Source organism: Pantherophis guttatus, chromosome 5, assembly GCF_059756535.1.
Source record: "Pantherophis guttatus breed Tessera chromosome 5, ASM5975653v1, whole genome shotgun sequence".
Classification (NCBI taxonomy): domain Eukaryota; kingdom Metazoa; phylum Chordata; class Lepidosauria; order Squamata; family Colubridae; genus Pantherophis; species Pantherophis guttatus.
Genome location: NC_142067.1, coordinates 25,825,122 through 25,852,588, shown reverse-complemented (window position 1 = coordinate 25,852,588; position 27,467 = coordinate 25,825,122). Strand labels below are relative to the sequence as shown.

Sequence of the window (27,467 nt, the reverse complement as noted above, 5' to 3'; positions counted from 1 at the left end):
CAGACTGCTCTTATTATTTATCTATCTATGGTCACTAGGAGTCAAAAACAACTTGATGGCACATAATCTCATTATTTGTGCAAGCGAATTGAAAGTTTACTTTTGGGAGCCCCTATTAAAAATGAACATTTTATAAGATTTTAAAGTGTGCTAATCTAACAGTGTGGAATTTTTTACAGCATTTATTACAATAATAAAATAAAAATAAAAATGTTATATTTAGACAGCTTATTGCTATAAATATTTTCCTGCCACAAATATTTCCTACTGTCATCTGTCAAGACAATATATCAAAAAATATATTGCTTCTTTTCCTATTCTCACAATTGCTATCACAAGAATAGAATTTGACAGGATCTCCTAGGCAATTGTGCAAAACTCTGAAGGATACCTGAAGTGCTAAGACAGTTCTGGAAAATGCAAACACTACATTTCCTACCGCCTCTCATAATAATTATGCAAGAATTAAGCTATACATAATTTATTATTTTACAAATATCCTGTCATATTTAAACCACAACCAGAATGTACAAATAAGTAGGTTAAATTTGATCTTGTCAAACTCATGATTTGTAAACTTCACAATGGATGAGAATTGTGGTCTTACTGTGGATATTATAGAAATCTTGAAACACTTTTCTTTGAATTCTAAAACATTTCTAAACCTGTGTGTAAGTATAAAACTTTCATACATGTAAACAAACATACACATACTGAAAGAGCAGTTCAGTAAATACTATAGGATACAAACAATGCATTACGTTTACTAGCACATGAGTTCAAATAGCATTATCTTACCTGAAGTTCCTGAATAGCAGATATAACAAATAGGAAACAAATAAAGAAAAGCTTGTGTAAACATATTTGATTTAAATATACTTACAGTCATTACTGCAGCTGACCAATTTATTCCTGTATTTCATTTTTAAAAGCTTAAAATACTGTAACATTGGTTTGAAAAACAAATTAAAATACTAAATCACTTTTTTCTTAACCCAACTAAATGATCCAACTAAATTAAATTCATATTCACATAAAATTAAGCTTAAAAAGTGGAAATAAAGCCTAGAATAGGTTTAATTTGTTGATGTTAATTCATTTCTATATCTTGTAGATCAGATCTATTAAAGCTACATTAAGAAAATGACCCAAATTCTATACATTAACCAGAGAGGAAGACCTAATGTACTCAGAGGGACCTGAAGGAGACATGCATAGGATTTTCTTGAAAACCAAAACACAGTTACCTTCTTCCCTGAGACAGAATCTGCTTTTTATTTTTTATTTGTTAAGGGCAAAGAAGTTAAGAGTCAATAACAGGAAACATATTACAACACCACCTAGCAACGTTGCTATTGTTACTGAACATGTTTTTCTATTATACATACATCCCACTTTGTATCCTGATACCTACTGTCCCAGCTGAAGTATAGGCTCAATATTTAGAATACCTAATTATCAATATCTCATATTGATAACTGTTGGAAAGAAATGTAGAATTTCAGGAATTATTCAGCAGATTTGGCTCTGAGTTTTGCTATCAAAAGAAGAAAATTCGTAGCATAATTCCTGTTCTAATTCCAGATCAATTCTTTACAATTCCTTGCATCTTTTTACCTACAAAACATCATTGTTACTCCAGCAAATATATATTTTTTAGAATGCTTTGTTACAATGTTCCAAATTTAAACATAGCACAGGGCAAAAGTTGATTTTTATTTCAATATAATTTATTTCCAGCTCAGCTCATCAAACTGAAGTAGAATAATGTAATTCAAAATTAAACAGCTTGGTAGTGATGGATATGCTTCAGACCCTGCTAAATAGCTAGTGTCGGATGCTCCCTTTTTAGCAAAGCACCCTCTCTTATCATTGACATTAGCAATCCTGCTGAACAAGTTTCTGAACAGATCAAGATACCAAATTGTTACTACTATTTGTCCTGTTTCTCATTTCCCTCTTCAGGGCAGCCAAAATCTGACCTGTTATATAGGGGATCTTTATCTTTAAGAGGATTTATTTACAGGATTGAGGTGAGGCTCACAGGTGATATTACTATACCTAAATTACTCCTTATTTTATGAATCCCCTTTCTTTCTTACATTCACTGCCTGTTTTTCTTTGCAGAAGGGATTGGGGCAAGATATTGTCAGGACACTAAGCAGTATTCTTTAGCACCAAATGCTGATCTTTTTTCTAGTTAACCAGAAACAGTTATTTCTAGAGGAAAGGGATCCATAATAACTATAAAAATATTATTTAGAAATAAAATAAACACAAACAGGACCATGCAGATTAAATGTTGCTAGTAATCTGCTAGCAGGCACTTTCAGCAACTTCAATTAAAACAGCAAGCTTTTACCTGCTAAGGCATAATTACAGGCCCTCAAGCTCCTGTTTTTCTTCTACAGGCTTTTTAAGTGCACTATCTTAAGGCAGTGGAAGCATTAAAGATTTACACAGAAAAAGCTTTAGCTTTAGCTTTCTGGAAAGTCATTGATGAAATTGCCTGCTTTTAAAATGGTTGTGCAATGGGTTTATGAAGCATGTGTTCTGATCATCAATCAGCACGTCAGGCAGATGGTTAAGAATGGTAAAAGTATTGTGTTTTATTTTAATGTATGGAAAACAAACTTTTAGCTTTAATTTTAATATTAGAGTAGTTTATTAAGCTGTAACATTGTGCTAAGGTTTCCATGCAAGGCAGCAAAATATCACAACCCTTAAAATATATTTGGCATGGTAACCTGCTAAGTGTTATGTCCTTATGGCCCCTACTGTTAAAAATGTTCTGAAAATGTTCATGCAAAATCAAGATTATAACTATTCAGTTAGGTACTTACTAAAATATAAACAGAACGCTACTGCGAAGGCAAATATGGGGCTTAATCTACGATAAGAGTAAAGATTCAAAAAGAATGTACCGTACCTCACCATCTTCTAATTCCACATCTAGGAAATCAAAATCTCTAAAAACTCGGAACTGTTGCTCGCTGTTAGAATCATCCATATTCTCTTGTTCACGTTGTCCGTCTTCTGAAGCTACCAGACTAGTTTGGTGCTCAATCAGATCCAAATCTCCACAGGAAGAAAAAATGACCTAAACATTGAAAAGGGATGACTTTCTTTTTAAGATTCTTCTACGGTTCCTTCTACTAGCCTTAAAACTAATGGACTATTCAGAAACAGTATTTTCAGTACACACCTAATTCCTTCAGAGGGTATTTTTAGAAGACTCTTTTTTATTATTTATGTTGGACAGGTGCCTTCAGATTATACTTGAACAAAGACACAACTCTGAATTGTAGAAACCCATCCAATTACTTCCTAATGGCTGCAGACCGATGCGGTCTTAGTTTATCCAAGCGTTTATAGAAACAAGAGACAAAATAATATAAAAACAACTACAAAATAAGCATTCAAGGAGCTTCATAAAATCAGCCACTCCCCACAGTTGTTCAAGTTAAAACATGTGGATTACTTAGAAAGCATTTTAGTTTTGCTGACCTAGTTTTTAAATTTAATCTTATTTGCAGAAAAATGCAGAGCTGCTTCTTGGTAGACCATGATCATAAACTATCAGTAAATAAGCCAAATGAAAAAAATAGGTTTGCTCTATCTATTATTCTACTAAAGTTTAACTAGTCTAGATGCTGATACTGGACATTCCCTACAGGAGAAATTTCGAGAGAATTAAGTCTCACTACTGTATAATTCCTGAAACAAAAAATAAATCCCAGCTCAAAAATTAGGCAATCCCAATATTTCAGATATTTTCATATGTTTAAGTCAATAATTTGAATTGCATCCATGTCCTACTGGAAGTTAATACAGCATCTGCAACACTGCTGTTATATGGCTAGAGCAGTTCTCGTCTGCTGGCATGTAAGATATACTACAGTCCACGCAAATGCATTATTATTCCAGTGGTGATGAGGGCATAAGTCCCCAGTATCAGAGCCTTCCACTCTAGATAGGCTCACAACTGGCACCTCCGCCAAAGATTGTCAAAAGCCAACATGTCCACCACCTGCAAATCCAGCAGGAGCCATAAGTTCAGGAGGACTATATCAGGCAAATGAAAGATAGTATCTTAAACTGAAGATATAAATTAATTGTGCACAAATGGTATAAGAAGAAATATGACACTTACTGAGGGATTTTTGCTCAGACCAACCTCTTGACCACAAAGACTAAGAACATGCACCAACTTTTCTTTTGTTCTTTTCTTTAAAAAAAAATAAAGGTGAAAGAAATAATAATTTAAAAATAATGTTACACATATGATTTTTTAATAATAAGAGAAAAAGTAGAAATGCTTGTAGAGAAAACCATAACTCTGGCTCTAATTCTTCATAATTTTAATTAGTTAATTAAATATCATTTAATCTGGCAAAATATTACTTTGGTGCAATTTAGATCCTCTATATTTCCATACTTGTTAAACAATATTTCTATATTTCTGAACAATAATTAAATCTAAAATGAATGGAACAAACCACCATTACAGAAAATCAGTAAGAAGTTTACCTGAGAATACTGAGGTCTCTTCCAACTAACAGGCACAAGGACATTGGAATTAGATCCAGAAGATGTTGACGACGTGCTTCGTGTGACAGGCATTATTCTATGTTTTCCATCACGACCCGAAGAAGTCTGCAGCTCATCATACCGCTTGCCAATAATTGGTGTCTTAAAGTAAAATATCAGTAAAAATTTAAAATTTACATATATTATTCCCACAGTGCATATAGCAACTCTGAATCGTAGTTGGTTTTAACATTCAGAAATTCTGTTTTTTGAAATTCTTAATTACAACAATTTAATAAATACTATGAGGCAGTAAATTAATTTCATATGTATAGCATGTGGTTTGTCTCTGATCTGCCCATGATCTTATTAATTAAACTTTGGCTAAATTGCCTATTCTGCTTAAATCATTAGTTCGTAATATTAATTTATAATATGTAGACTGGTGGCGCAGTGGTTAAATGCAATATTGTAGGCAAATTCAGCTCACAGCCTTCAGCATGGAGTTCGATCCTGACAGGGCTCAAGGTTAACTCAGCTTTGCACTCTTCCAAGGCTGGTAAAATGAGGACACAGATTGTTGGGGGCAATGTGCAAATAATGCTCACATTGTAAACCTCCCAGAGAAAGCTATAAAGAGCTGTGAGGCAGTATATAAGCCTAAGTGCTATTGATATCTTAATTATGGTACCGTACCTCAGAAATATCAAACTGGAACTCTAAAGTTTTCCCAGGCAGTTCCTTGGATGCATTATTCCAGATACAATGTATTTCCATTTTTGAAATATCACTATGCTGATAAGAGGGTAGAACCAGACTTGCTGAGCGTGCAACCACCAATTTAAGTATATTCAGGGCTTCTCGCCAGTGAATGCTCTGTAAACAAATATTCACATAAAATCATACACATTGAACAAAAATATATTTGTAACATTAAATACATCAGAGACTGATTGTACTGAATATAGAAAATCTGACTACTCTGTAATACTATTACTACTACTACTACTACTACTACTACTACTAATAATAATAATAATAATAATAATAATAATTTGAAATTTTCCATATTAAAAAAACATATACTAAATATAGCAAGAAGAAAATGTTAGTAATATTACAAAATATTATCAAGGCTTCTTGTTAAGCTTCTACTTGGCACAGAATCTGACATCTTGTCATTTTTTTATGTTTTCTATACACAGTACTTTAAGAGAAAGCAAGACAATATTCGATATTTTCAGAAGATTCCCAGATTTATTTTATTTTCTAGAACAATAAAAATAGTAAATGTTCTATCAACACTACTGATTAGAGTTTATTATTTTTGTACAATAACAAGTTTAAAATAACAAGCTGAGGAGTATAGTGATGTCTTTGCCCATTGGTTCTTTTTTCTGTTTTTCTTTATTTTATCATTATTTACCCATGTCAGACACATTTACCATTCCAATTTAAGATACAAGTATTTAATGGAAACTTTGGTTTTAACAATTCCCGAATAAAGTAACTATAATAAAAAAACAACATACAAAGGATGGTTTCATCATACATAGTTACAGTATTTTACTAAATACCATTAGGCAGACATTAACATCGTATTTGCCGATAATTAATATCTGTCATCTACTGTACAATTTATTGCCATAGTTGCCATTATTTTGTTCTTAACCTCCTTGCAGCTTGTACAAATCACACAACTTGCTACATTACGAAGTTATCAGAATCTGCTAGCAGGAAATACATTTTGCTTGGTGAAGTTCAATTATCCTCCTGTAGAAGAGGAATTTAATTGGTACAGAATTTTATATCGAGTCCCCACAATGTACCTGCAGTTTTAATTACACTGTGATTACTTCTGACATGCATTGCAATACCAAGAAAGACGTTGGATAAAGTGCTAATCCCCCATTTATTTAACAATGTTAAATGAAGGAAGAGTAGTGGTAGGTCTTTGAGACTGAGAGACATGGGAAGAAATGATTGAATTAATACTGGTTTCTACACAAGTACTATGAACAAAATATACTTACTTGTACATATTTTTCTATGGTCTTTAGTACTTCCATGTTAAACTGTTTAACAGGTAAGTTTGATAAGTCCATGTAACTAAGAAGACTATAGATTATTTGTAAAAGTGATTGCTGCATGTTAGGAAGCCCCTTTTCCAGTAGCTGTGAAAAAAAATAGACAAACTCATAATCCTTAAATAAACCATAATAATAATTACTGTAGACAGCTAAAGATTAGAATTTTTTATTGTAACAGAAAATAGATTAGTGTGGCAAAAATATGTGGGCATCTGATATATTGAATTAGAAAACATAGATGTTAGGACTGGACAATTTTTCCAATTAATTTCAAAGGATTCTTTAGAGCATATATGAATGAATGCAGCATCTGCCTACAAGTCTTTAAAGGAACTCTGTCTTTTCCCAGATCACACAGTGCAGGGTGTCACGTTGCGGTGTCACGTTGTCGTAATGTGATGTATCGTGACTTTTCCCCCTCTTTGCTAAACTGGAAGTGGGTGTGGCCAGCATGTGACGCATCTGGCCCACGGCCCGCGAGTTTGATACCCTTGACATAGTGGCTCTAAAGTTGCATTTATATTGGCCCCCACTTTAACACTCTTTCGCAAGACCCTGAAGACCTGGTTTTGCCAATGGGCCTGAGGAACCCAAAGTGGGATTGAACCCATCAAGTGGCTTGTTTCATTGATTTTTGTCACTGGAGGGGGGGATGTTGTATTGTTGTTGTTTTTTTGTTTGTTTGTATAATGGATTTTTATTTTTGTAAGCTGCCCAGCATCACTGAGATGGGTAGCCATACAAATTTTTTTAAATAAATAAATTTACAACTGCTCCTGCTCCAAGGAACCTGGAGCACTGCACAGCCTAATTGGCTATAATCATTACCACCTTCTTTATATCATAAATAATTTCTGTAATGTGTGTATTTAGACTCAGTGTTGTTTTAAATCTTTCAGGATCTATTGAACTATGAGAAGAAAGGATGAACTAATTAAAACATACCTCAGCAAGATAAGTAATCATATTCAAAGTAATGTCAGCAAATGCTTCATGAAGGTAACGGCAAACAACATTCACCCAAGTTGCACAATCTCTTGTATAGCTGTGTGTTTTATAGAGAGTCATGACATGTGCAAGATTTGACAACTTCGGGTTCTTTTCTTCTAGACAGACCTAACAAGTGAACAACAACATTAAAAACAAAAAGGAAAAAAGGCAGCTCTGGATTTAATAATATCCACATAATATTAAACATAGAGTACCTGAGCAATCCTCTCTGCTATATCCTTGCAGAGCTGATTTGGGCCATCAAAGTGCTGAATTAAATGAGGCAGAAGGCATAAAACATTCAATGGAAATCCTGGCATTAAAAAATAGAAATAAACATAAATGTGACACTGTAATGTATTATATGATAATAAAAAATGAAACTGACTGAAAACATACATTATATACCAAAAATGCAATCCATGTCTCTTTTCTTAATTCCGATTATGTGAAAATAATAATTGGGTGCTTTGAGTCGTTTATAGTTTCAATAATATGCAAAATGTATTGCCATTAATTACTGCATATAATAATATAAATGTATATAAATTATACACATAAGATTTGTATAAGAAGGTGTAGTTTGTATGTTTTTATGCCTGGGGGTAACAATGATAAAATAGTAGATTATACTTTCATACTATTAAAATAAAGGGTTAACTGGGCATCTTCTTACATAGAGGTAAGGAGGAATGTCACAATAACTTGGACAGAAAGCTAAAGGTAAGAAAAGAAAGGCGGTTTTCCTATTCCTCTTTAAATTATAAATTAGTACCCATTTCATTAATAGAAGGAATTAGAGAATGAAGTAGAGGAAGAATTGGGAAATTTGGAATATGACACAATATGCATTATTTTCATTATAATTTACCAGATAGCGTAGACAGTAATCCTATGACCTATGTAATTGCTTATCTTGTTTCCAAGATTTTGTAATTAGCTATTTATATAAATACATATTACCAAATATAAGTTTAGCTTTCAGGATTTTCTGTTCATTTTATTTTTGATAAAAAATAAACAAAACATGTATTAGATGTACCTATAGCCTGAGAGGAATCAACCATGGATACACGTGATACTGGAGTCAGCAAACTGAAGAGCTGAAGTGTGAGATCAGTAGTTGTTAGAGAAGTAAAACCTTTAAGCAGAAGTTGCTGGAGCCCTGAGAAATCTGTCCATTTTAGTTGTCCTTGTAGCTTTTCTAATTTTTCCCTGTTTTCTACTTTATCCAGTGGCAAATGAATGAGTAGCTTACTGAGCAGTCTTAGTGCCATTAGATATTCAAATTCAAAATCAGATTCCATCAAAGCCACTGCTCCCCAGAAAATGGTAGCCAGCAGGTTAGTTGGATTGTTAATATTGGTAGGGTCTGAAAGACTGTCCTTCAAAGAAGAGGAGCTCCTAGTTTTGGAGGAAAGGCCTTGCTGTGTGCAAGCCTGAATCCTATCCAGAGTGGCACTGCGAGGGGGATCAGAAGTTCTATCCACAACCCCAAACTTTTTAGGCACTGAAAAACTCCTCTGATGTCTGCTACGCTCAGCAGTGCCTGTACTGCCACTGGCAGCTCCTGAATTCACATTAAGTTGTCCTGTGCTCTTCCGATTGGCTGTCAGTTTTGCACTTGATGTCAAGTCTGGTGAGGATGAACTAAGAGAAAACAATCATACGAATAAATTATCAATTTAATTGCAGCTGTAATACTAAGTAGAAATATCTTCAAGGAGAGGTTAAAAAAAACAAAGCTATTCCTTCCATAGATTTTCTGCTCATTGAACTCAAGAGATCATATCATGAAGGGACAAAAGCAAAAAGTGCACTATGTAAGCCATCTTCTTTCTCCTATGTTTTAAGAAGAACACTTTTTTTTAGAAAACAGAGAGTAAAAGTATAATGGAACTATTGTATGAAAGATTTAAATGCATACAATACAGCACTGAGTCAAAGAAAAGAAAGGAAAGGAATTCCTGTGGACTTTGCTAGTTGTTGCTGATTATAGGCGGTGTCCATCCCTGTTTCAAGGTTGAGCCAGCGCTGTCTAAAGAAGTTTCTGTGGTCATGTGGCCAGCATGATGTCATGGAGCACTGTTTCCTCCCCACTGAAGTGGTACCTATTTATCTATTTGAATTGCTAGGTGAGCCATAGCTAGGCAAAAACAGACGCTTGCCCCCATTGCATGACACTCGCGTCTTGAACCCGGGCTGTCGATTTTATTTTTTGTGCAGCATTCAGAAGAGTATTTTCTTTTCTGTTTCTCTTTTTTTCTGTTTATTCATGCAGCATTCTACTCTACCAACAAACTAGTAACTTGACATGACAGGGGACTACATTAAGGTGAAGGTAAAACATGTTCATCTCTAAAAGGGTTCATATTTTATTGTGCTTCACTGCTGGGAAGCAAGGAAACTACTAGTATTCCAATATCAAATGTTTTGTAATCACTCACAAATGTCAATATATTCAAATCATTGCAAAATGTAACATAACCAAGGTGGGAAGCCTTTTGACATAAAAGGCGACTTTGCCTCAAGCTATGCCAGTTTTAGTAGATGCTTTATTTCAGTTCTTTAAATTCTAATAACTTCTTTGATAGGAGAAGTAAATGACACACTTGCAGCTGTTATCACAGCTGAAATCTGGACAAAAGACTTCCATATGGACAGATAGAAAGCTAAATATTGTATGCTTATCTAATGAAACAGGAATATATGAGCCTTCATAAATTATGGCACTCATTTTAATACTGTTAATATTTCACAAAAAGAACAAACAATATCCTAAATTGATTTACTAACGCTTACTTTTTTACAAGATCCATTTCTTTGAAATGCCCAGTGGGCTCAAATGTTGAGCTGACATAACATAAACTTCTATCTATTGCAGAATCTCTACACTGTAACTGTATATTTTGCACTTGAATTACATCCTCACGTCTGTGTAGTCTCCAAACTTCTGGAAGTGAGGAAAGCCGAATGTCAACTCGCAAAGCTTTCCTGACCTGCTCCTGAGTTGCCATAGGCAAGGGGGATGGAAAATCGCACCTCGCAGCTGCACCAAGGAATTCACACCTCAGTCAAAACAAAACATATCCTAATCACCCGAAATCAAGGCCATCTCCAAGGAGACCCGCAATGGCTAGAGGGAGTGACTTCTATGACCTGCGAAATTGCTTTGTTGGGAAATGTGACTGGTGACACACCTTGGGGGGAGGGAAAAACAGGGTCAGAGGCAAGGCACGAATTGGATGAAGTCAGACTTGGCTTCACTTATTCATGCGGACATGGTGCTCCTAATAAACTACTGGATTTTTCTTGCTAAATGGCTTGGGGCTCTTGCTTTTATTAGGGCATCGGTCGGAACCCTGTCACCAGGCAGTTGCATTCTGAATTCTATAGTCAAATGTTTATAGAAAATGTTATATTTAATTGAATAGAAAAACTCATTACCGTGATAAAACTGTCAAAAGATCACTGTTCTTCAGACAATCATACAGAGTATCCACAGTGGCTTCTAATGTAAGAAGGGCTTCCATAACGTAACCCTGCCAAAAATACAGAAATATGATCATTTCAGTATATGTATTTCACTTATTTAAAAGGTTTATATGGTATCCCATCTTAAGATCACAACAGCAATATAATCATTCCATTACTACCAGTAATGTGAATTATTAAATGTCTACTGCCTAATCTTAGTTTTCATTAAATATTCAAACAGACTGTAGCTTGACTTTTGGAAATAACTGTGAAAGAGATACTGTTTATGATAAGTGGTGTGTACATTTGATATTTGCTAAGCTAAAATTTAAAAAAAACTAGCAAAGAAACTGCTAATCCTTGTGAAAAGCACTGAACTAGATCATCCAACAATGAAAGGCACTTTTCTACAAAGACAAGCTAGGATAGTGTTTATACCTGAATTTCTTCTCCATGTTCTCCTATAACTTCCACTAATCTTGAAAGCAGATCAGACAATGCGTGTGCTGAAAGCGGCTGTTTTAGAGCCCGAAATATCTGAAAAGAGCGGCCAGCATAATGTCTTGAAGAACTAGAAAGAGCTGTTTGCAATGCAATTTCACTAAGATGCTGCTCCAAATGAAAGCCTGATGAGAAAACCAAACCAAACCAAATTCAATAGAAAATACATGAATTTGAAATATATATTGCAAATTTTCATTTTTGATGCAACAAAAATATAAAGGAAGACATTGTCAGGAACCTTTACATTTTTAATCATAGGGAGGAAGCAAATGCAGGTTAATGTGAAAATGATTATCTGAAGCATTTATTTATTTATCTATCTATCTATCTATCTATCTATCTATCTATCTATCTATCTATCTATCTATCTATCTATCTATCTATCTATCTATCAAATTTCTACACCAGCCATCTCATTTAGATGATTCAGGGCAATTTACCATAAAAACATAAAAAGTGTCATAAAACCATAAATACAACAATGTTAACAGATTTAAGGACAAAGTTGAAATTAAGTTATTATGTATTAAAAAAAGATGGAGGGAGCACTCGCCCATCACCAGTCACCTCTGAGGCCCATATCACTCATCAACTTCCATGCCGATTGGCAGGGTCAGGTCTTAACATTCTTTTGCAAAGACAGAAGAATGGGATCTCACCTCACTTCTGGGAGTAAGATGTTCCAAAGATGATCCACTGGTCAAAATTATTTAACCAATGGGATCTGCAATATACCCTTCCTGATTGATCCGGTGAGATCGGACAATGTAATTGGGATGAGACAGTTCCTTAGGAAGGCTAGTCCCACAAAGGGCTTTAAATTTGATAACTTCAAATTGGACCCAGAAGCAAACTGATATCCAATGCAGCTTGCATAGCAGAGGTGTTACATGTCTGAGAGTATCTCCAAACTGTTCATGCCACTGCATTCTGCACCAGTTGCAACTTCTGGATATTCTTCAAGAGTAGCCTATGTAAAATGCATTGTAGTACTCCTTATGGGAGATAATTAGGGCATGAGTGACTGAAAGAAAGGCTTCTTGATCCAGGAAAGGGCATAACTGGTGTACAACATGAAGTTGAGCAAAGGCTCTCCTAGCCACAACTGCCACCTGCTTCTCTAGCAGTTGCGAGTCCAGGAGTAGCCTGCAATTATACAGTAGGTCCATCTGGGGCAGTGCAACCCCATCCAGGACCAATGATGTTAGCTCACAGATACAGAATAACACAGCCACTCCATCCTACCAGGGTTCAGTTGCAGCATGTTTGTACCCCATCCAGTTCCCCACAGCCTCTAGGCACCATGAAAGAAGGTTTACAGCATCATTTAATTCACCCAGGATGGAGATATATACCTGCAATATACCCTCCCTGTCTGATTAGGTGGGATGGGACCTCAGTATACTGGGTATCATCAGCATATTTATGGTACCTCCTCTTATGGTGATGGATGATCTCACCCAGCAGTTTCATGTAGATGTTAAAAAGGAGACACGAGAGCAATGAACCCTGCAGTACCCCACAAATCAAGGACTGCAGTTGCAAAATAGCTATTTAGCAACCGCGATTGGGACCAGTCCCATAGGAAAGAGGTGAATCAGCACAACTGCGCCCTCTATCCCAACTCCTAAAGTCAATCAAAAGAATACCATGACTGATGAAATCTACCAAAAGGTCAAGAACAGCCAGGATGGATGTACTACCTCCATCCCACTCCTGTCAGAGGTCATCCCAAAGTGTGACCAATGCTGTTTTACTCCAAATCCAGATCCGAAACCTGACTTGAAGAGCCCAGGTAATCCTTTAGAGTTGCAGCAGAACACTACTCACCATTTTCCCTAAAAAGGGAGATGGGAGACTGAATGAAAATTATCAATAATGATAAAGTCCAGTGATGGCTTCTTGAAAAGGGAATGTACAAATGCCTCTTTAAATGGTGCCGAGAATATCATTCTCTATTAAGAATCACTCACCCACTCACATGGGTGGACACACTCTGGACTTAGTTTTTGTCTCTGGTCAGTGGTCGAGTGGCCTTGATACAGGGGATATAGTCATCGAACCCTTGTCATGGTCTGACCACTCGCTCCTTCGACTGGACTTTCTAACCGCTGCACCCCGCCGCAGGGAGGCGGGACCGACCAGGTGGTTCCGCCCCAGGCGCCTGATGGACCCTGATAGGTTCCAGATGGAGCTTGGGCCATTTCCTGAGACTATGACTCACGACTCGGCTGAGGACCTGGTGGCCGCCTGGGATAGTGCGGCTGCCGGGGCCTTGGACCGTGTCGTGCCTTTGCGGCCTCTGACCCGGCACCGAACTCACCTAGCTCCTTGGTTCTCCGAGGAGCTTAGGGAGATGAAGCGCCGGAAAAGACGCCTGGAGAGTAGTTGGAGGACCAGCCGCTCCGAATCCGACCGAACACTGGTGAGGTCTCATATTAAGACCTACCTAGTGGCAATAAAAGCGGCAAAATCTAGCTATTTTGCCGCTCTTATCGCGTCATCAGATAATCGCCCGGCCGCCCTGTTTAGGGTGACCCGCTCCCTCCTCCATCTGGAAGCGCGGGATGACCCCTTGCAGGGCCGAGCTGAGGACTTTGTGCAGTATCTGTATGATAAAATCGCTCAGATTCGGGAAGGGCTGGCCTCTGACTGGGTATGTCCGGATGGGATGACTGAGGCAGGTCTTGAGAGTGTTATCTGGGGGGAGTTCGATCCTGTGGCTCCCGAGGACATGGACAGGGTCCTGGGACGGCTGAATGCGACATGTTTATTGGACCCGTGTCCCTCCTGGTTGGTACTGGCTTCCCGGGAGGTGACACGAGGCTGGCTCCAGAAGATTGTTAACGCTTCTTTGAGTGAGGGGGTCCTGCCGGCCGCTTTGAAAGAAGCGGTTGTGAGGCCCCTCCTCAAGAAGCCCTCTCTGGATCCGGCTGTTTTGGCTAACTATCGTCCAGTCTCCAACCTTCGCTTTGTTGCGAAGGTTGTTGAGAGTGTGGTAGCACAACAGCTTCCCCGGTACCTGGATGAAACTGTCTATCTAGACCCGCTCCAGTCCGGCTTCCGACCTGGGCACAGCACGGAAACGGCATTGGTCGCGTTGGTGGATGATCTCTGGAGGGCTCGGGATAGGGGTTGCTCCTCTATCCTGGTCCTGTTAGACCTCTCAGCGGCTTTTGATACCATCGACCATGGTATCATGTTGCACCGGTTGGCGGGGTTGGGGGTGGGGGGCACCGTTCTGCGGTGGTTCTCCTCCTACCTCTCTGACCGGTCGCAATCTGTGTTGACGGGGGGGCAGCGGTCGACCCCGAGGCACCTTGCTTGTGGGGTGCCACAAGGGTCGGTCCTCTCGCCCCTTCTGTTCAACATTTATGTAAAGCCACTGGGTGAGATCATCCGTGGCTTCGGGGTGGAGTTCCATCAGTACGCTGATGACACCCAGCTGTACATCTCCACCCCAGGCCACCCCAACGATGCCCTTGAAGTGATGTCCCAGTGCCTGGAGGCCGTGCGGGCCTGGATGGGGAGAAACAGGCTCCGACTCAACCCCTCCAAGACCGAGTGGCTGTGGCTTCCAGCGTCCCGATATAGCCAGCTGACGCCATCGCTGGCTATTGGGGGCGAATCACTCGCCCCCACGGAGAGGGCTCGCAACTTGGGCGTCCTCCTGGACGCACGGCTGTCTTTAGAAGACCATTTGACGGCCGTGGCCAGGGGGGCTTTTTATCAGGTTCGCCTGATACGCCAGTTGCGCCCCTTTCTAGATCGGGACTCTCTACGCACAGTCACTCAGGCACTAGTCACTTCCCGCCTGGACTACTGCAACGCTCTCTACATGGGGCTCCCCTTGAAGAGCACCCGGAGGCTCCAGCTGGTCCAGAATGCGGCCGCGCGGGGGATTATGGGGGCGACGAGGCGCTCCCATGTGACACCTCTCCTGCGCGAGCTGCACTGGCTCCCGGTAGTCTTCCGGGTGCGCTTCAAGGTGTTGGTGACCACCTTTAAAGCGCTCCATGGCTTAGGGCCGGGGTACTTACGAGACCGCCTTCTGCCACCAATAGCCTCCCACCGGCCAGTACGCTCGCACAGAGTGGGCCTCCTCAGGGTGCCGTCCGCCAGACAATGTCGGCTGGCGACCCCCAGGGGGAGAGCCTTCTCTGTGACGGCGCCCACCCTCTGGAATAACCTTCCCCCGGAGTTACGTATAATAACAGACCTCCGGATTTTTCGTCGGGCCCTGAAAACTTATTTATTTCAACTAGCTGGGCTGGCTTGAGCTAAATTTTAAATTGGTTTTAAATTGGGTTGTTTTAATTTACGGCCAGAATATCTAATTATTTTAATACTGTTTTTTAAATTTTGTATGCTTTGTTTTTACTTAGGCTGTGCACCGCCCTGAGTCCTATTTGGAGAAGGGCGGTATAGAAATTTAAACAAATAAAATAAATAAATAAATAAATAAAATAAGAATGAATAATTCACCTCTAGGATCCACCTACATGTTATCTCCCAGGTGTTTCGATCAACCAGAACGGACATGGGTTTGACTATCATTAAGTGTTGTACCTTATGATTCTTGATGAACATATCTTTTCTTTTATGTACACTGAGAGCATATGCACCAAGACAAATTCCTTGTGTGTTCAATTACACTTGGCCAATAAAAACTTCTAATTCTAATTCTAATTCTAATCATAGTTGGCCATGCTTATAGACCAAATACTCTGTCCATTTCCTCAGGACCAACAAAATCAAACTGATCCCAGATAAGACTGTTCCCCGGGCATCTCCAATGTACCATGCTTGGTCTCCAATTGAAGAAATGCCTTTAAAAACTCTTTAAAGCTTTATGTCCTCTTTAGTGAAGAATTCAATGGATTTATTTAACAAGGCATTAAAGGGTATTGCAAATTTTGTCTCTGAATCCCTAAGGAATGCTGGAAAAATCCCTCACCTGAATCCTGAAAAAATCAGATTCTCTTCAATTTGTTCTGCCTCTTATAAACCAAAGCCAAATATATCAATAAAGCAATACATCTAAAATTGTACGCTCCTGGGGTGTGATGCTAGTTTGCCTCCTTGTGGTGCACCCTGGATAGCACAGTAGTGTGAACTAAATGACTAGCAACAATCGGTAGCCAGACTACATTGAAGAATTGGTAGTTAACAAGAGTTAGCAGTCAGACATTTTTGTAGAACTCCTGGCTCTCTAAATACATGGCAATGGGTAAACAAAACGGGCCTTCTAAAGCCCCAAGGGTGAAAGAGCACTCAACTACCATCAAAAAAGTACGCTCAGCCTTTCGACGGTTGGCTCCATCATACTCTGAATTCACCCACCCTGGACATTAACATCTGAACCACTATAAGTCCATGTATTTGCCATACGCTAAATAAAAACGTATGCTCCTAATTTGTGGCAATACTCAAATCATAAAAACAAATCAATAATTTATTATTGAGCAACATTTAATGTGAAAATTAGATTTTGTCCAGCAAACAGCAAAATAAAATTTGAGAAAGCTGCTTGTTAAATAAAGGTGCTATAAAATCAATTGGTTTAGTACCTGATTTAGAATCTTTAAAGACAGACACAACATGACGCAAGAAATTGGTAAGCTGCTCTGCACTTTTTGTATTCTGGTTTTTGGGTGTGATATCTTCATGGCACCAGAGCGGACCAAATGCCCTTAAAAATCAGAAAATTGATATATTTTATTTTGAGATTAAAATAAATTATTTTAAATAGTACAACACGTTAGCACAGTTCACATACAGTCTCCTTCAGATGAATACTGTAGGCAAATGGTTTACAGTATAGGCAAGCTGTAACTTTGTGTAAAGTCTTAGTAAATAAATAATGATTCAATTCTATTAATTCTATTAAAACTTGGAGAGGGCATACCTTTGATTCAATCTTGACTCCTGTCAAATACATGGACAAGCCCATGAAATTTTCTTGGCTAGATTTCTGGAGTGATTTGCCCTTGCTTTTTCCTTTCTGGGATTGAGCAAAATTATGCTCAGCCCACAATCAACTAGCTCAGGGGTGTCAAACTCAATTTCATTGAGGGCCGCATCAGGGCTGTGGTTGATCTCGGGGGGGGGGGGGCATGGCCGACTGGGTGGGTATGGCCAACTGGGTGAGTGAGGCCAGGTTGACGCCACACCCCAAAATGCTGGCATGTTTCTTCTTTGCATTGTGTAGACTGGGCTAAAGCCATGCTGGCCCGATCTTTCCTCTTTACATTGGGTAGACTGGGCCGAAGCTACGCTGGCCTAATCTTTCCTCTTCGCATTGGGTAGACTGGCCCGATCTTTCCTCTTTGTATTGGGTAGACCAGGACGGCCCCATGGGCCGGCTCAGATCCAGCTCGTGGACCTTGTGTTTGACACCCTTAATCTAACTGGTTTTGTGCCTGAGGTAGAAGTAGAACTCATGGTCTCCCAGGGTCTAGTCTAGTGTTTTAAACCACTGCACCAAACTAGGCTTCATTTATCCAAATACAACACTATTTTTTCATTCTTTTAATAAAGAGATCAATTTGTCACTTCAATACCGCTCTAATTAGGAAATGAATCAACCTTTTCCATCCAGGTGCCTTTCATTCATCCCAGGAGTTCAGGTTCCAATAGTTCTATAGACACCATTTTGGGAGAGGCTGAATTATTTGATACTGTTATTAAGAGCAAATGATCATATGAAAAGTTCTGAATTATGTTACCCTCATGCTAAATGCTAAGAAGGAAGAGCTTCACAGTCACTATATAGTCACAACAGAAAGCAGAAGAATGCCCTCTTGAGGTGATGTTCTTTCATTTAACTATGGCTCTTTCTTTGCTCATTCTCACTAAAACTTGTTGTATTGTCAGGACAGTTAGGTAAACCTTGTAATTGTTCTAAGAGACTATTGCTATGCACAATGTATAAATATGTTTATCCCTTTTTAATAAGTCTAAGAAAAGATGAAGAAGACAGTTTTAGCCTCTGTTGCAGAAAATATTTCTCATTTTAGCTAACTATGAAAAATAAAAACAAAGATTAATTCAAGAGTCTGCTTTGAATTTCAACGGGGAATGAAGCATTTGAGTGACAGTGCCAATCTTAATTTCATAAAGTGATGCTATATTTTTTAAGAAGCAATCTGCCAGCCAAAAAAGAATTATTGTATTATACTCTTCTCCCCACAACTTGAAATAAATTGCTCCAAGCAACTTAAATGCCTTTTTACATCAGTTTCCTACACCTGCTTAATACTAACATTCACTTCTGGCTAAGATTAGAAAACCTCAGTGGCATTTGAAAAAACTGCCTGTTACTTGTAAAGCAGAAAATGAGACATCATGCCTGTGCTGTTATATCCAAGAAACCTATTAGTGAAGGATACTTTTTTTCATGAATTATGAATACAAATTCTTTTCAAAGTACACAATACTGTTTTTAAGAATTAAAATGGGATATTTATTCTGCCTTGGTTACCTGGTAGTTAGAAACTCTATTAGTTTGTTTGCCTTTTCATTTGTCTCCACAGTTGGGTCAATGTCTTCTATCTCCTGGGTGATTTGTGGGAGATTTCCACTGCTTCCTCCAAGGCTGATGCTGGAAGAAGTGGAGCTAGAACTGAGCCCAGAGTCCGGTACAGGGGAAGACTGATATTCCCGCAAAAAGTCAAAACCACCTAACAAAAATGTGGAAAAAAAATCTATATAAACATAGAAGTCATAATTTTGTTATAGTCACTGTGAGATAGGAGGTCACATATGTACAAACATATATTTTCTTAAGAAACATATGAAAATATGTCTTTGAAAAAAAATCTAATATAGACAGGTACAATTGGATCATAGTACTAAAACAGAATGTGTCTAAAATGTGCTTCTGCAGAAAAGGAACCTTCGTTATATCCATTCTTTTCTATGTTGAGCACCATAGAATTATGAAAGTAATTCAAGCAAAATTGAAATAAAGCCAAAGAACTAGTTTTTCATTACCTGTATAGAAGAATTCAGGCAAATGCACAGGCTGGACTGTAAGCGTCTTGGTTTCATTCATCTCTCTAGTCTGAAGAAGCATTGAGGCTATGGCTTGAAAATTGCTGTTGCATGACAACACAATCAGCAGATGAAGCAACAGCTTCTTGCTATGCTCAAAGACTTCTGGACGATAATGATCAAGGCCTAAAGAAAACGATCAGGAAGTCTGATTAATTAAGCAGTACAAAAAGTTCATATGCTAGAAAAAGGGAAACGTATTTGAAGAGCCTTTTATTTGGGAAAACCAAAATTATAATTTTATTCTTGTTTATACAGTTTACATGATTTTTGTATATTCTAAAAATAAAAGTTGTAACATTTATCGTAATTGGATTAATCTATTGATTTATTGATGGACGAATGCATTATTGGGAGACCTGATTGGTTGGGTTGGAGATAGATCATTCTGGAAGTTTTATTTGACTGATTGCTAAGAATTAATTTGGCACATAATTAAAAAGTTAATTAGCATTAGAGCTGAAACATTTAATTGTATTAAGTTTAATAATTGTTTGTAATAAAGTATTAACACATTTGAATAAATCTTGACTCCTGTTCATATATGTACATGGGCAGACATAACTAAATTCTATAGTAGTTTCTCACTGCATTTTCTGGGTTTTTTTAAAATCTAGTTTACAGCCCTGAAATTCCATAGACATCTCCCATTAAGATATGACAGTAGGCATTAGAGGAATTCCACCTGTAATATTCATGCCTTTGAAGACAGTACTTCACATGACCCATCGTCCTAGGAACAGCCAAAAATTTAACTAAAACAATAAACATTACACTATCTAAGACTATAATCCTAAATATTAGAGAGAGAGAAAAATAATTGAATCCAGTGGTAGGTAAACATAAAAAAGTCTCATAGGACAGTCAGTTAATCCAGAGATTATCAAATCGTGGATTACAACAATGGCTGGGTTGTGACCAAATTTGAGGGGTTTACACTTACTCTGCTCTGCCTGGATGTAGATGACCTTTGCTAAGCTGCTGGCACTAAATTTACTAGGTTTTCTTTAATAACCTTTGCATTTGCAGCAACAGTTCTTATCATATCCCCAACCTGTTCTGTGGGGTCATTTCAGGCCGGGATTGAGGTGTTCTTGCCTAATCTCATTGTTCCTCTCTTCCAAGGATCACTTGGGATTTCTTCCTGGAAGGCATCATGCCAAGTCTTGGTACTGAACCTGGATATGTGCTCCAGGCAGCCCGAGTGCTTTGTCTTCTCTATTTTTGCAGAAACATGAGGCCTCATGACAGGAAGTTTATAGTACTGTCAGAATGTAGTCTGCCAATTTTATTCTTGGAGAAATGTCATTCAAATTCATGTATTATTTTAATGATTCATCTCACTTTCAAAGTGTGAAGATCCCAAGAACCAGATAATAGTCCTAATAGTATTTCAGGTTCTAAATGGTCTCAATTTAATAACTTCTCACCGATAGTATAATGTGACTGATGCCATGTTAGAATTAAAAGTATAAAATAAAATTAAAGTATCATAATGAAAAGTTAGAGAAACTTTTACCTTGTTTGGGTTTTTCCCCCATGCAGAATGTATGGTTTCTGATTCTATAAGGATATTATTGTGGGGATTTCTGCCCAAGGTCCTCTCTCACAATGCCATTTTTTTCATAAAATGTGATTCTTTTATTTGAGGGAAAAGGTACTCTATTAGGGGATATGAGTAGGTTGGTAGGATTAACACAAAGGAGTACAAAAAAATAATAATTGGGCCAAGGATGAATGAGAATAATTGTTTAGTGAGGAGATGCATAGAAAAGCTTTGTTAACATAAACAAACTCAATTTCCACTTAATTTTTTGTTTAATCATTATTTCTTACCTAAAAACAGAGCATGCAACAGCAATGGAAGATGAAGAGCCCAGTCTTCTCTTACACTATGATCTACTACCATTTCAGTCATGAAGATAACAGCAATATTGCATCTAACAAAAAAATAAAATTAATCAATTCAAAAATTGCAATAAGAAATAGGAAAAAAGCAAAAAACATGAAGAAGCTGATCACAAAATACCAAGAATAACATAGATATGTGGCAACTTCTAAGATACAGTAAGAGTAATGGACATATAGAAGGGTGGTTAATATGAGGAAAGGCACTGATATATGCTGCATTAAATGCATGTCAGTGATTCTGTCTGCAGTATATTAAGAAAATAGTCTCTCCATATTTGGTCCCTCACAATTCTCCACATCTGAAAAGTTAGAGAGCTTGCTGGAATAAATTTTGTAGAAGTACAAGAGATTAAATGAGAAAAGGAGGAAGTCAAATTGCTATGTCTCAAAGGTGCTTTTTCAAGAGGCAACTGAACTTTCTGGTTTTTCTTTTAAGATGTTTCACTTCTCATCCAAGAAGCTTCTTCAGCTCTGGGGGTGTTTTGGCACTCTCACTAGTGCCAAAACACCCCCTTCCAACCTCAGACCTGAAGAAGCTTCTTGGATGAGAAGCAAAATGTCTTCAAAGAAAAACCAGAAAGTCCAGTTGCCTCTTGAAAAAGCACCTTTGGGACAACCATGACCTGGATGACTGAGAATCTCTGTAGTCAAAATGCTATGGCAAAATAAAAGTACTTTTTTGCAGGATCTGATTCAAAATATTTTTTGGCATTTCAGGAGTCATCATGGGAGAAACATGGAGATTTGTATATATTGAAATTCAATACACCAATCACTAAAAATGTAATTTACAATGTGATTGATCTGTCAAAATGTCACAAAGGTCTGTTTTAAGTACAATATCACAATATGATACCTAAACTTAATTAATTTAGATCATCCTATCCAGTGGTGGGTTTCTACTGGTTTACCCCGGTTTGGGTGAACTGGTAGTGGCGGTGGTGCATGCGCAGAAGGGCTGTGTGCAAGCAAAGCAAGAGCGCGCACGTGCGCTCCCGATTCTGAACCGGTAGCAAAGGTAAGTGAAACCCACTACTGATCCTATCTGATGCTAGTATTTCTTTATGTTCAAAATATAATAGATCAAATCATGTGGCAAAATAGATTTATAACATATTTTTCAATGTATAAGACATACTTCCCCCCCCAAAAAAGTGGGTGGAAATGTCTGTGCATCTTATACAGTGAATGTTGCTGAAGCCCCACCCACCCGCCAGCCTCTGCCTCCCAGCAATTTACCTCCTTGCAGCAAACAGCAAATAGCCTGGCCAGGTTCAGCACAGCCTGATTTAGCTTGAGCAGCTGATTGAACCAATTAAAATATGTTAGGAAACTGGGGTGTTATTATATTGTGCTTACCTATGGAGGGGTCCCCGTGGTGTAATTGTTTCTGGAAGGTAGTCAACAAGTGGCGCCCAGCACCCTCCATTAAATGGCATTGGCAAAGGTTGTGGTTGTTTCATTTCCACAATATTCAGAAGCCAACTTGTATATGGAGAAATAGGATCATCTGTGCAGAAACATTTATTATATTTCTACATTGTCCAACAGCCAATCTTTTTGGAGCAGCGTTGGGTAAATTAAGATCAGAGAAACAATGCAGTGCAAATATCAAATCTTATAGGATAGCTAAAAGAAAACAATATATGCCTTTGGGAGGCTATTAATTAACATATTCATTCAACTTATATATTGCCCATTTTGCCTGACCATAGGCGGCTTACAATAATTAAAAATAAATACAAATATTAAAACAATAAGCAATAGTAACATTAATTAAGATTAACAAAGATAAGGGGGAAGGAAACAAGATGCATAAGGGAGGAGTGGGGTTTTGTCTTAGTCTGTTAACCATCTCCAGAATAATGTCTCCCCATTGGGGCTCTTTTCCTGGACCCCGCCAGATGAAACTATTTGACTTATGGTGTCTGTGGCATATTCCAAAATATAGATATTCGAATACTAGGGTGCTATTTTTACAAAGGCCCTGTTGCCTGGTGATCCTAGGGCCTCACATGATGCCCAGGATAGGTGGTCAGCAAGCCATATAGGGTTTTAAAGCAGCACTTTAAATAAAACTAGATAAAAGCAGTGCAGATAGAAGATATTGCCACAATGGGATCTCTAATGCTATTGACAACATTGCTCTTACTAGACTACTAAATTAAGCTAATACAAAGTGTTCAAAATCATCAAGATAATAGTGTGCATGGAACAACCAGTTTTGGCTGATCAGTATCAGGACTACAATATGTGTTTTGTCCAGGCACAGCCCCCAAACACGTACTTTGAGTAGAGGCATTCTGAGATGAGGCAAAAAAACAAACAAACACAAGGAACGGTCATTGGCAACAATACCTTGCAGTGGCTAAGGGGAGGTAGGGAAAGAAAGGCATCTGGAAGATCGGGGGAGGAGGCAGGCCACCCACTTTGACATGGTGTGCTTGAATTCAAAGTAAGAGGAGACTAAGGTACTGGAAGGTGTATGGGGCTAGAGAGCAGAGAAGTTGGTTTCTCTGATAGCTGAACCATCTGTTTGCTGTGGTATATGCTGCTGATTGCTTTCTGTTTGAAAATTTAATAGATAGGGAGTCTGATATTGCCACCATTACAAACCAGTCAATGCACACTGTGAATACTTGATGCATTTTTTATACACAGGTATTTAGATAAAACAAATACTAATCAGATGTTAATATTAACGCTTAACTGAAATTTTAGTGTTAAAAACACTTAATTTCAATTAACTGAAAGTTATAAATGAGATTGAAACAGATATTTAATATTGTCAATATGGTCAAAATTGTGGCTAGTATTCACAAATAACACCATTCACAAAAATTAATATTAACCAAAAATCAAGACATACTTTTATCATCGTCGTAAGATCCTCCAGAGCTATTGCTGTATCTTGATTCTAGTCGGTTATGTGCTCTGATCACATTACTAAACCTTGCAAATGGGAAAAAACCACAAAAAACCTATTTAAAATCTTAATACATGTTCAGTTCATAATAGCATTATATATCCTGGTGGATGGATAAAAATGAATCCGTTCTTGTTTTAAATTCATTTCTCAATTTTTTCACCTCTAGCATCCATTAGGCCTGTGCTCATATTAGTTTAGATTTTTTCCAAACAAAAAGTTAGATAAAAAAAATTGGTAGCATTTTTATCTAAAAGTTCTGCCTCCATAATCAGTCCAGAAAGTTTAATCATTTCCAATAGGATATAACTTCCCTGTGCATGAATATTTCTGAATTTCAAAAATGAAAAAAAGCTTAGTTTATTAGCAGAAAGAAGAACTTCTAAAAATAGAAAATAGATATTAAAAATATAAGCCTTTCTGTAAGCAATGTCTAGCATAATACAACTGAGACATTTACAGGTAAATGTTTTTTTTAAACGTTAAAGCCTATTTTATAGAATTGTAAGATTCAGAGAGTAAAAGCAGCTTTATTAGGGAAATTTGTAGCCTTGAAATAATAACAACAGGAGTCTAGATTTGTTCTCTTCCTCCCATGAATGCTTCCATGCCCTCTTTCTGCCATAATGATTGTCTGCATCAAATATCTGTATTTGCTCCTCCTCCTTACTCACTCCTTGCTGGGTCAGCCTGATCCAAAATTTTCTCTGGCTTCCTTTCAGTAATTAACCTTTTTCTTTTGGACCAACACAATCAGCTATTGGTGGTGGAAGGGATCACCCATTCAAACTAATTTCACTGGTCTTTTATACTCAATAGAGGAGGCTCTCAACTGTCCCACTGAATGCTACTGTTATTCATAAAGGGTCCGTGATTTGACACAATCGTAGTCAATTGTAATACGCTCCTGATGGATGCTAGTGCTGCCTGCACATTACTTGTGGCAATCTCTCAACCCACCACTGGATGTTAATGCTACCTTCAGACTATTTGCTCTTTGTTTTGATTCCCATAAACTAGGACAACACTAATGACTACCTCACTAGTGGCCTCTCCAATGAGATCTTGAAGGATCTGAGCGGACTGGTGAAATTTGCATACCCTTGTATTAGAGAAGAGCTATCTTTTCCTTCAACATGCAAATGGGTTGATCTGAAGAAGACTAGCTACTGGAACAAAGATAGAGAGACTTTAACCAGACATTCAGTGAGATTGGCTGAAACCTCATAATGAGAAGTAGGCACAAATACATGTTCCCCAAACAGACAATCAACCTGAACTTAGAAAATATACTTTACCCTTATTCAAAGCCCATCCACAGTTTTAATCATGAACATATTAACCATAAACTGTTCCAAGCTGTAAATACATGAAAATCAAGTTTATGTGTGTTCCAAGTTCTAGTCTTTAATTGTTAATCTCAGAACAAAACCACAGACCATAAGATTGTGGTTAATGAGGGTTACCGATACTCAAATTGGAGAACTACTAAGCATTTCTAGTCCAGAAAAAGGGAAAAAAAGTCTGAGATGTTTATTACAAACCTCTCATCTGTCTCTTTTACAATTCTATTGTCTTCAATATCTGGAAAACTATCTTGGCCAGCTACAACAGTGTTACTGCTTGATGTAGTTCCTATATATGTAAAACCAAAAGTATTACAGTACTATTAAAAATAATCATTTTGAAACCACATAAATACATAAACATATATCCAACACAATGCATAACTCAACAATCAGCAAGCCCATGAAGGCTATTACTTAACACATTGTAATAAGCTGACTTTGTATAAAATATATAATAGTATGAAGCTATTGCTTAACGCATTGTAAGCCGCCCTGAGTCTTCGGAGAATGGCAGCATATAAATAAATAAATAATAAAAAACTTTCCAGAATCTTGGAACAGGACCTAAGGGTTAGCATAATGGCAAAGTACAGTGTGAATAAACTTAGCTGAAAGCATTTGTCTGTCGTTACAATAGATTTAGGGCTAGCTCATGAATGTAACTATCCTAAAAAAAGCCTATATAGGTTTTCAGTTGATAAAAACTTGCCATTTATTCTGTAGCAAATAAAAATAAATCTAAAGATATATTTTTTGTTCTGCAGATATTAAATGTTGGATTCAAAATTATTTAGAGTAGGCCCACTGTGATCAAGAATATTTAACTTAGTCATGGTTACTTGATTTCAAAGAGTGTACTCTAATCTACTGTATGTGAGGACTATACCTACATATTTATATCTTGATGAAATATTTCAGCACCGAGCAAGATATAAGAAAGACAGTCAATGTAACACATGCAACTCTGTTCTGAAAGGTCCATAATTCTTTCCAATGTAGTATCTCTTCCAATAAAAGTAGAAAGATTTAATTCTTACCAGAAGCAACAACTGAAGCTTTGTTGCTGGCAGTAAAACGATAAAATGGTGGATTGTCACAATGCTGAACTATAGGATTCACGGGATCTGTTTGCTGCAGCTCAAATAGAAGTTCTTCCATTGTTTGAATAGTATTGTTCCGACACAAATAGATGGCAACTTTTTTGATCTGAAGAAAAAGTAGCATTTAGCAGCTTTTATCTACAAAATAGGTAACGTGAAAATGTGCAGTGGACATATAGATGATATTTTTTAATTATATAATAATAATAATAATAATAATAATATAAAATGACCTTCCTCATATTACTGGCTGCCAGATGGCAGAATAATCTGGAAAGTACCTGGATGGGGAAATACCATTTTGCCCAGAAACTAATGGGCCTAACAGCTACTCAGGATTAGTCCTAGAATATGAAAGCATACAGAAACTGGTTACAGAAAGATTCTGTAATAGAGAAATAAAGGAATCACAACTACATTGTAAAATAATACTGTCATGCCATTGAACAACTTTTCATTACATAAGATAGAAATGGGGAATAATTTTTCTGATCTGCAAAGGGTTATAATTTTGTTTTGAAGTTGATCTGCAAGG

General features: G+C 37.5%; 1 protein-coding gene across 7 annotated transcripts in view; it reads right to left on the bottom strand.

Annotated features, from left to right (window-relative positions):
* Positions 1-27,467, bottom strand: part of FRY (FRY microtubule binding protein) — a 179,952-nt gene that overhangs the window by 22,217 nt on the left and 130,268 nt on the right. For all 7 annotated transcript variants that reach the window (XM_060686269.2, XM_060686272.2, XM_060686267.2 and 4 more), the window contains 18 exons: positions 26,870-27,038; positions 26,028-26,118; positions 24,427-24,509; positions 22,917-23,067; positions 21,483-21,586; positions 19,587-19,772; positions 19,075-19,273; positions 17,162-17,283; positions 11,526-11,713; positions 11,058-11,152; positions 8,653-9,260; positions 7,826-7,923; positions 7,566-7,736; positions 6,564-6,704; positions 5,227-5,406; positions 4,531-4,692; positions 4,154-4,228; positions 2,930-3,100 (listed from right to left, as the gene is read on the bottom strand). In XM_060686269.2, the coding sequence (XP_060542252.2) occupies positions 2,930-3,100; positions 4,154-4,228; positions 4,531-4,692; positions 5,227-5,406; positions 6,564-6,704; positions 7,566-7,736; positions 7,826-7,923; positions 8,653-9,260; positions 11,058-11,152; positions 11,526-11,713; positions 17,162-17,283; positions 19,075-19,273; positions 19,587-19,772; positions 21,483-21,586; positions 22,917-23,067; positions 24,427-24,509; positions 26,028-26,118; positions 26,870-27,038 (2,994 nt within the window). The remainder of the gene's footprint in view (positions 1-2,929; positions 3,101-4,153; positions 4,229-4,530; positions 4,693-5,226; positions 5,407-6,563; positions 6,705-7,565; positions 7,737-7,825; positions 7,924-8,652; positions 9,261-11,057; positions 11,153-11,525; positions 11,714-17,161; positions 17,284-19,074; positions 19,274-19,586; positions 19,773-21,482; positions 21,587-22,916; positions 23,068-24,426; positions 24,510-26,027; positions 26,119-26,869; positions 27,039-27,467) is intronic.